The sequence below is a fragment of the Oncorhynchus clarkii genome, chromosome 11, assembly GCF_045791955.1.
Source record: "Oncorhynchus clarkii lewisi isolate Uvic-CL-2024 chromosome 11, UVic_Ocla_1.0, whole genome shotgun sequence".
NCBI classification, from domain to species: domain Eukaryota; kingdom Metazoa; phylum Chordata; class Actinopteri; order Salmoniformes; family Salmonidae; genus Oncorhynchus; species Oncorhynchus clarkii.
Window position 1 is genome coordinate 20992985 of NC_092157.1, and position 10539 is coordinate 21003523.

The 10539-nt window shown below is 43.2% G+C and overlaps 1 protein-coding gene across 1 annotated transcript in view; it reads right to left on the reverse strand.

Annotated features, from left to right (window-relative positions):
- The window catches only part of LOC139420347 (docking protein 6), an 83346-nt gene that overhangs the window by 30461 nt on the left and 42346 nt on the right, over nucleotides 1-10539 (reverse strand). Inside the window, exons 6-7 of the mRNA XM_071170346.1 lie at nucleotides 10527-10539; nucleotides 9737-9845 (exon numbers count right to left, since the gene is read on the reverse strand). The exon at nucleotides 10527-10539 is cut by the window's right edge and continues 126 nt beyond it. Of these exons, the coding sequence (XP_071026447.1) occupies nucleotides 9737-9845; nucleotides 10527-10539 (122 nt within the window). The remainder of the gene's footprint in view (nucleotides 1-9736; nucleotides 9846-10526) is intronic.

Sequence of the window (10539 nt, forward strand, 5' to 3'; positions counted from 1 at the left end):
CATATACGTCACATCTTACGTATCTCACCTCGTTATCGATAATAATGCAGTTATTTTGCTGTTTTATCACATTATTGTAGTATTGATTCATCATTGGCAAAGTGAGACCCAGGGAATCAGGTCAAAATGCTCTAATACTCCACTGATTCATGAATTGCAGAACGTGTGCGCGTGTTTACGTGCACATGTATTCATGTGTGTGTGTATAGAGATGCATGTGTGTTCAGGGATCTCATGTTGTGTGTATAGAGTCAGCCAGGATCAGGTTGAGGTCCTATGCCTGGGGAAGGAGATGCCCCATATTTTAAGTTTCAACATATAAAATAGGCTCAAGATGGTGTGTAAGGTGTATGGGGGTAATACCTGCAGAGTGAGGCTAAAACATGGCTGCCATCAACCAAAAGTGCCAAGTCTACCTTAAACAAGTCTTTAACCAGTGTCTCCTCAATTTCCCAGATCTGTTTATCTATTGAACTGTATAGCAACCCTACATAGTGACTTGACATGGTTATTACATATGTCTTAGCTACAGATAGTAAAGCACATAATGTGATATAAATAAATATTTTTTGAATCCATTATTGGGGGCTACAGGTTTGCCTAAACAAAACGATGCCATAGATTTTTCAACTAACCTGTTATTGGTGATACTATCTTCGTTCTCGATTTGGCCAAACATGTACGCACCTGCGTGCGTGTGTGTGGACGTGTTTAACTACTATTTAACTATTCCAGAAGTCCCCACAAGAATAGTAAACAACCAAAAATTTGACCAACTGAGGACATTTTTTAGTCCCCACAAGGTCAAATGTTATTTCTAGGGGGAAAGGGAGAAAGGGAAGCGCTGCGAAGAAACACAGTAGTAGAAAGAAGGTGCTCTTTGGTAAAAGGGGTAAATTGGTCATCAAAAAGAAAAGATGACCAAGGCACTCTTCATATAATTCATTAAAATGCCTTTATTTATATTGCATGTTCAAAGGAAACAAAGTTTTAAAACTTTGTTTCCATTGAACACGCTATTCCAAGTGGGTTTATGGTTAAGGCTAGAATTAATGTTAGGGTTAGAATTACTTTAGGAGCTAACCCCACAAGGTTAGCTGTACAATATGTATGTATGTGTGTGTGTGCGCGCTCCCTGTTCACACAGTCCGTGCTATGAATGTCTGATATATCCCATGTGGCAGACCCTGTAGAACTAGAGGAGATGTCTGAAGCCCTTGCAAACACTTGCCGGGAAGAATTGTGAAACTACGATCATGACTGAACGAGGCCGTATTGACCGTAGAAAAAAGTTGCAGTACCTTCACGCAAAAATGTGGTCTTAGGAAAGGAGAAGACAACGTAGAATGCAATAGAAAGCATTGCTGTTGGTGACTTTGCACTGGCTTGAGAACAACATGCAGTCTCATAAGACAATCCTGTTGTGACAAGAGGAGCAGAGTCCTGGGTTGAGAACAACATGCAGTCTCATAAGACAATCCTGTTGTGACAAGAGGAGCAGAGTCCTGGGTTGAGAACAACATGCAGTCTCATAAGACAATCCTGTTGTGACAAGGGGAGCAGAGTCCTGGGTTGAGAACAACATGCAGTCTCATAAGACAATCCTGTTGTGACAAGAGGAGCAGAGTCCTGGGTTGAGAACAACATGCAGTCTCATAAGACAATCCTGTTGTGACAAGAGGAGCAGAGTCCTGGGTTGAGAACAACATGCAGTCTCATAAGACAATCCTGTTGTGACAAGAGGAGCAGAGTCCTGGGTTGAGAACAACATGCAGTCTCATAAGACAATCCTGTTGTGACAAGAGGAGCAGAGTCCTGGGTTGAGAACAACATGCAGTCTCATAAGACAATCCTGTTGTGACAAGAGGAGCAGAGTCCTGGGTTGAGAACAACATGCAGTCTCATAAGACAATCCCGTTGTGACAAGGGGAGCAGAGTCCTGGGTTGAGAACAACATGCAGTCTCATAAGACAATCCTGTTGTGACAAGAGGAGCAGAGTCCTGGGTTGAGAACAACATGCAGTCTCATAAGACAATCCTGTTGTGACAAGAGGAGCAGAATCCTGGGTTGAGAACAACATTCAGTCTCATAAGACAATCCTGTTGTGACAAGAGGAGCAGAGTCCTGGGTTGAGAACAACATGCAGTCTCATAAGACAATCCTGTTGTGACAAGGGGAGCAGAGTCCTGGGTTGAGAACAACATGCAGTCTCATAAGACAATCCTGTTGTGACGAGAGGAGCAGAGTCCTGGGTTGAGAGCATAAGTGCTGCGGCTTTCCAAATGGAGAAGAAAACAGCAGATTAAGATGAAAACAGAGGAGAGAAATGTGCTTGAAATCAAATCAAATTGTATGTGTCACATGCTTCGTAGACAACAGGTGTAGACTAACAGTGAAATGCTTACTTAAGGCTACTTTTCCAACAATGCAGAGTTAAAGATAAGATAATACATTTAATAAAAAATAGAAATAGTGACACAAGTATTAAATACACAGTGAATAACGAATAGAAGTAACACGTAGAAATAACATGGCAATATACAGGGAGTAGAAAATAACATGGCTATATACAGGGAGTAGAAAATAACATGGCTATATACAGGGAGTAGAAAATAACATGGCTATATACAGGGAGTAGAAAATAACATGGCTATATATAGGTAATAGAAAATAACATGGCTATATATAGGGAATAGAAAATAACATGGCTATATACAGGGAATAGAAAATAACATGGCTATATATAGGGAATAGAAAATAACATGGCTATATACAGGGAGTAGAAAATAACATGGCTATATACAGGGAGTAGAAAATAACATGGCTATATATAGGGAATAGAAAATAACATGGCTATATATAGGGAATAGAAAATAACATGGCTATATATAGGGAGTAGAAAATAACATGGCTATATACAGGGAGTAGAAAATAACATGGCTATATACAGGGAATAGAAAATAACATGGCTATATATAGGGAGTAGAAAATAACATGGCTATATACAGGGAATAGAAAATAACATGGCTATATATAGGGAATAGAAAATAACATGGCTATATATAGGGAATAGAAAATAACATGACTATATACAGGGAATAGAAAATAACATGGTTATATAGGGAGTAGAAAATAACATGGCTATATACAGGGAATAGAAAATAACATGGTTATATAGGGAGTAGAAAATAACATGGCTATATATAGGGAGTAGAAATAACATAGCTATATACAGGGAATATAAAATAACATGGCTATATACAGGGAATAGAAAATAACTTGGCTATATACAGGGAGTAGAAAATAACATGGCTATATATAGGGAATAGAAAATAACATGGTTATATAGGGAATAGAAAATAACATGGCTATATATAGGGAATAGAAAATAACATGGCTATATATAGGGAATAGAAAATAACATGGCTATATACAGGGAGTAGAAAATAACATGGCTATATATAGGGAATAGAAAATAACATGGTTATATAGGGAATAGAAAATAACATGGCTATATATAGGGAGTAGAAAATAACATGGCTATATATAGGGAGTAGAAAATAACATGGCTATATATAGGGAATAGAAAATAACATGGTTATATAGGGAGTAGAAAATAACATGGCTATATATAGGGAGTAGAAAATAACATGGCTATATATAGGGAGTAGAAAATAACATGGCTATATATAGGGAGTAGAAAATAACATGGCTATATACAGGGAGTAGAAAATAACATGGCTATATACAGGGAGTAGAAAATAACATGGCTATATACAGGGAGTAGAAAATAACATTGCTATATACAGGGAGTAGAAAATAACATGGCTATATACAGGGAGTACCAGTACCGAGTCGATGTGCAGGGGTACGAGGTAATTGAGATAGATATGTACTGTACATATACAGTTGAAGTCGGAAGTTTACATACACCTTAGTCAAATAAATTTAAACTCAGTTTTTCACAATTCTTGACATTTAATCCTAGTAAAAATTCCCTGTCTTAGATCAGTTAGGATTACCACGTTTTTTTTAAGAATGTGAAATGTCAGAATAATAGTAGAGAGAATGATTTATTTCAGCTTTTATTAATTTCATCACATTCCCAGTGGGTCAGAAGTTTACATACACTCAATTAGTATTTGGTAGCATTGCCTTTAAATTGTATAACTTGGGTCAAACGTTTTGGGTAGCCTTCCAAAAGCTTCCCACAATAAGTTGGGTGAATTTTGGCCCATTTCTCCTGACAGAGCTGGTGTAACTGAGTCAGGTTTGTAGGTCTCCTTGCTCACACACGCTTTTTCAGTTCTGCCCACAAATGTTCTATAGGATTGAGGTCAGGGCTTTGTGATGGCCACTCCAATACCTTGACTTTGTTGTCCTTAAGCCATTTTGCCACAACTTTGGAAGAATGCTTGGGGTCATTGTCCATTTGGAAGACCCATTTGAGACCAAGCTTTAACTTCCTGACTGATGTCTTGAGATGTTGCTTCAATATATCCAACTCATTTTCCTGCCTCATGATGCAATCTATTTTGTGAAGTGCACCAGTCCCTCCTGCAGCAAAGCAACCCCCGTGTTTCACGGTTGGGATGGTGTTCTTTGGCTTGCAAGCCTCCCCCTTTTTCCTCCAAACATAACAATGGTCTTAAAAGCCAAACATTTCTATTTTTGTTTCATTAGACCTGAGGACATTTCTTCAAAAGGTACGATCTTTGTCCCCATGTGCAGTTGCAAACCGTAGTCTGGCATTTTGTGGCAGTTTTGGAGCAGTGGCTTCTTCCTTACTGAGCAGCCTTTCAGGTTATGTCGATATAGGACTCATTTTACTGTGGATATAGATACTTTTGTACCTGTTTCCTCCAGCATCTTCACAAGGTCCTTTGCTGTTATTCTGGGATTGAGTTGCACTTATCGCACCAAAGCACGTTCATCTCTAGGAGACAGAATGCGTCTCCTTCCTGAGTGGTATGACGGCTGCGTGGTCCCATGGTGTTTATACTTGCGTACTATTGTTTGTACAGATGAAAGTGGTACCTTCAGGCATTTGGGAAAAAAATTCTGAGGTCTTGGCTGATTTCTTTAGATTTTCCCATGATGTCAAGCAAAGAGGCACTGAGTTTGAAGGTAGGCCTTGAGATACATCCACAGGTACACCTCCAATTGACTCAAATGATGTCAATTAGCCTGACAGAAGCTTCTAAAGCCATGACATAATTTTCTGGAATTTTCCAAGCTGTTTAAAGGCACAGTCAATTTAGTGTATGTAAACTTCTGACCCACTGGAATTGTGCTACAGTGAATTATAAGTGAAATAATCTGTCTGTAAACAATTGTTGGAAAAATTACTTGTGTCATGCACAAAGTAAATGTCCTCACCGAATGCCAAAAATATAGTTTGTTCACAAGAAATTTGTGGAGTGGTTGAACAACGAGGTTTATTGACTACAACCTAAGTTGGAAAAGCTATACTTTTCATGACTGTTTATTTACCACCACAGACAGATGCTGGCACTAAGACCGCACCCAGTCAGCTCTATAAGGAAATAAGCAAACAGGAAACCACTCACCCAGAGGCGGCGCTCCTAGTGGCCAGAGACTTTAATGCAGGGAAACTTAAATCAGTTCTACCAAATTTCTATCAACATGTTAAAGGTGCAACCAGAGGGAAAGATCACCTGTACTCCACACACAGAGACGCGTACAAAGTTCTCCCTCACCCTCCATTTTATAAATCTGACCACAACTCTATCCTCCTGATTCCTGCTTACAAGCAAAAATTTAAGTAGGAAGCACTAGTGACTCGGTCTATAAAAAAAGTGGTCAGATGAAGCAGATGCTAAACTACAGGACTGTTTTGCTAGCACAGACTGGAATATGTACCGGGATTCTTCCGGTGACATTGAGGAGTACATCACATCAGTCACTGGCTTTATCAACAAGTGCATCGAGGACGTCGTCCCCACAGTGACTGTACGTACATACTCCAACCAGAAGCCATAGATTACAGGTAACATTCGCACTGAGCTAAAGGGTAGAGCTGCCGCTTTCAAGGTGTGGGACTCTAACCTGGAAGCTTACAGGAAATCCTGCTATGCCCTGTGACGAATCATCAAACAGGCAAAGCATCCATACAGGGCTAAGATTGAATCATACTACACCGGCTCCGACACTCATCTTATGTGGCAGGGCTTGCAAACTATTACAGACTACAAAGGGAAGCACAGCCACGAGCTGCCCAGTGACACAAGCCTACCAGACGAGCTAAATCACTTCTATGCTCGCTTCGAGGCAAGCAACACTGAGGCATGCATGAGAGCATCAGCTGTTCTGGACGACTGTGTGAGTAAGACCTTTCTTTAAACAGGTCAACATACACAAGGCAATCTCTATTGCACTCCACACTGCCCTTTCACCCCTTGACAAAAGGAACACTTATGTGAGAATGCTATTCATTGAATACAGCTCAGCGTTCAACACCATAGTACCCTCAAAGCTCATCACTAAGCTAAGGATCCTGGGACTCAACACCTCCCTCTGCAACTGGATCCTGGACTTCTTGACGGGCCGCCCCCAGGTGTTGAGGGTAGGTAGCAACACATCTGCCACGCTGATCCTCAACACTGGAGCTCCCCAGGGGTGCGTGCTCAGTCCTCTCCTGTACTCCCTGTTCACCCACGACTACATGGCCAGGCACGACTCCAAAACAATCATTAAGTTTGCAGACGACACAACAGTGGTAGGCCTGATCACCGACAACGACGAGACAGCCTATAGGGAGGAGGTCAGAGACCTGGCCAGGTGGTGCCAGAATAACAACCTATCCCTCAACTTAACCGAGACTAAGGAGATGATTGTGGACTACAGGAAAAGGAGGACCGAGCGCACCCCCATTCTCATCGACGGGGTGTAGTGGAGCAGGTTGAGAGCTTCAAGTTCCTTGGTGTTCACATCAACAACAAACTAGAATGGTCCAAACACACCAAGACAGTCGTAAAGAGGGCACGACAAAGCCTATTCCCCCTCAGGAAACTAAAAAGATTTGGCATGGGTCCTGAGATCTTTAAAAGGTTCTACAGCTGCAACATCGAGAGCATCCTGACCGGTTGCATCACTGCCTGGTACGGCAATTGCTCAGCCTCCGACCGCAAGGCACTTCAGAGGGTAGTGCGTACGGCCCAGTACATCACTGAGGCTAAGCTGCCTGCCATCCAGGACCTCTACACCAGACGGTTTCAGAGGAAGGTCCTAAAAATGGTCAAAGACCCCAGCCACCCCAGTCATAGACGGTTCTCACTACTACCGCATGGAAAGCGGTACCGGAGTGCCAATTCTAGGACAAAAAGGCTTCTCAACAGTTTTTAAGACTCCTGAACGGGTAATCAAATGGCTACCCGGACTATTTGCATTGTGTGCTACCCCCCAAACCCCTCTTTTATGCTGCTGCTACTCTCTGTTTATCATATATGCATAGTCACTTTAACTATACATTCATGTACATACTACCTCAATTGGGCCGACCAACCAGTGCTCCCGCACATTGGCTAACCGGGCTATCTGAATTGCGTCCTACCACCCACCACCCACCAACCCCTCTTTTACGCTACTGCTACTCTCTGTTCATCATATATGCATAGTCACTTTAACCATATCTACATGTACACACTACCTCAATCAGCCTGACTAACCAGTGGCTGTATGTAGCCTCGCTACTGTATATAGCCTCGCTACTGTATATAGCCTGTATTTTTATTGTTGTTTTATTTCTTTACTTACCTATTGTTCACCTAATACTTTTTTTGCACTATTGGTTAGAGCCTGTAAGTAAGCATTTCACTGTAAGGTTCACACCTTTGATTTGATTTGATATAAACTTCCGACATCAACTGTAGGTAGGGGTAAAGTGACTAGGCAACAGGATATATAATAGACAGTAGCAGCAGTGTATGTGGTGAGTGTGAAAGTGTGTGTGACTGTGTGTGTGTGTGGCGTCAGTAGGCATGTGTGTGCATGGTATGTGTGTGTGGGCGTATGTAGTGTGTGTGTGTGTTGGGGTGTCAGTGTAAGTATGTGTGAGTGTGTGGGTAGAGTCCTGTGTGTGTACATAGAATAAGTGCAAGAAAGTTAGTGCAAAAAAGGGCCAATGCAGGTAGTGTGGGTAGTAGAGATTTGATTAGCTATTTAGTCATTTTGCTTAGACGTCTTATGGCTTATGGTCTTATGGTTTAGAAGCTGTTCAGGGACCTGTTAGGTCCAGACTTGGTGCATTGGTAACGCTTGCCGTGCGGTACCAGAGAGAACAGTTTGTGGCCTGGGTGGCAATTATTTTGACAATTATTTTGTCCTTCAGCCCCAGTGATGTTCTCGGCCCCAGTGATGTTCTGTGCCATACCCACTACCCTCTATAGCGCCTAGCGGTCGGATGTCAAGCAGTTGCCATACCCACTATCCTCTATAGCGCCTAGCGGTCGGATGCCAAGCAGTTGCATTACCCACTACCCTCTATAGCGCCTAGCGGTCGGATGCCAAGCAGTTGCCATACCCACTACCCTCTATAGCGCCTAGCGGTCGGATGCCAAGCAGTTGCCATACCCACTACCCTCTATAGCGCCTAGCGGTCGTATGCCAAGCAGTTGCCATACCCACTACCCTCTATAGCGCCTAGCGGTCGGATGCCAAGCAGTTGCCATACCCACTACCCTCTATAGCGCCTAGCGGTCGGATGCCAAGCAGTTGCCATACCCACTACCCTCTATAGCGCCTAGCGGTCGGATGCCAAGCAGTTGCCATACCCACTACCCTCTATAGCGCCTAGCGGTCGGATGCCAAGCAATTGCCATACCCACTACCCTCTATAGCGCCTAGCGGTCGGATGCCAAGCAGTTGCCATACCCACTACCCTCTATAGCGCCTAGCGGTCGGATGCCAAGCAGTTGCCATACCCACTACCCTCTATAGCGCCTAGCGGTCGGATGCCAAGCAGTTGCCATACCCACTACCCTCTATAGCGCCTAGCGGTCGGATGCCAAGCAGTTGCCATACCCACTACCCTCTATAGCGCCTAGCGGTCGGATGCCAAGCAGTTGCCATACCCACTACCCTCTATAGCGCCTAGCGGTCGGATGCCAAGCAGTTGCCATACCCACTACCCTCTATAGCGCCTAGCGGTCGGATGCCAAGCAGTTGCCATACCCACTACCCTCTATAGCGCCTAGCGGTCGGATGCCAAGCAGTTGCCATACCCACTACCCTCTATAGCGCCTAGCGGTCGGATGCCAAGCAGTTGCCATACCCACTACCCTCTATAGCGCCTAGCGGTCGGATGCCAAGCAGTTGCCATACCCACTACCCTCTATAGCGCCTAGCGGTCGGATGCCAAGCAGTTGCCATACCCAGCGGTGATGCAGCCAGTCAAGATGCTCTCGATGGTGCAGATGAGCATGTTGTATGTCTGGCATGTCATATTGTAATCCTACATGATTAGCTGTGTTTTAAATATTTGCTGTTGTGGGAAGACATACAACCATTAATTTATTTGCTGGTTGTCATAAAATCACTGATTGACTTAAGAGTTGCCGATTTTGATACTGTTACACTGTCCTGTTGAACTACAGGGGTATTGAATATTACTTGCAATATTACCAGCAGGTAGCATTACTGGTAATGTGTGCCTGCGTGCGTGTGCGTGTTCAGATAATGCTGTTGGGCTGCCTAGCTGAGCTCTGCTGTTTGTACCTTGGTAGCTGTAGATGTCTCCCACGCTGTTCTGGCGCATTATGTGATGCCAGTAGGCACTGCGAGGCAGAGAAATGGACTTGGTTAACGTTGTCTGGTTGGAGTGGGTCTGAAACAGAGACAACAACAACATCATCTTCAGTGTGTTGGGCTGCGTCCCAAATGGCAGCTGACTGTCTATATAGTGCACTACTTTAGACCACTAGTTTTGATAGAGATTAGGGTGCAATTTGGGATGCAATTGTTATCTCTGGGTATAGTCACCTCTAGGGAATGCAAAGTAGGAAAAACAGCCACAGGCATTACAGGTAGCTACTGCATATTGTGGACAAATGACATGCAGTACAAATTCACAACATTTGATCAATACCATGATATGAAATAAAACACACAAAAAAGCTAAATGTGTGTTTTAAACTACAGTCACTGCATTTTTCTCTTTCAATTATATCGAGTACATCTCTTTAGAACCTAAAAGTCCTATTTGTGGTATGATGACCCATAACCAAAGTGTCCACTGTGTTCCACAACCTCTTCATGTAATTCATGTATTCCCATGTGGAGGGAGTCCAGGAACATGGCCATATGGCCAGGGTTCATCAAGCCTTAGAAAACCACACGTAAATACAGCATACTGACCATAGAGAGAGGAAAGAAACATAGGCCATATCCACAGGGAATTTGTGTGTGTGTGTGTGTGTGTGTGTGTGTGTGTGTGTGTGTGTGTGCGTGTGTGTGTACTATGTGTGTCTGTGTGTGCGTGTGTACTATGTGTGTCTGTGCGTGTTACCTGTGAGCTCTTC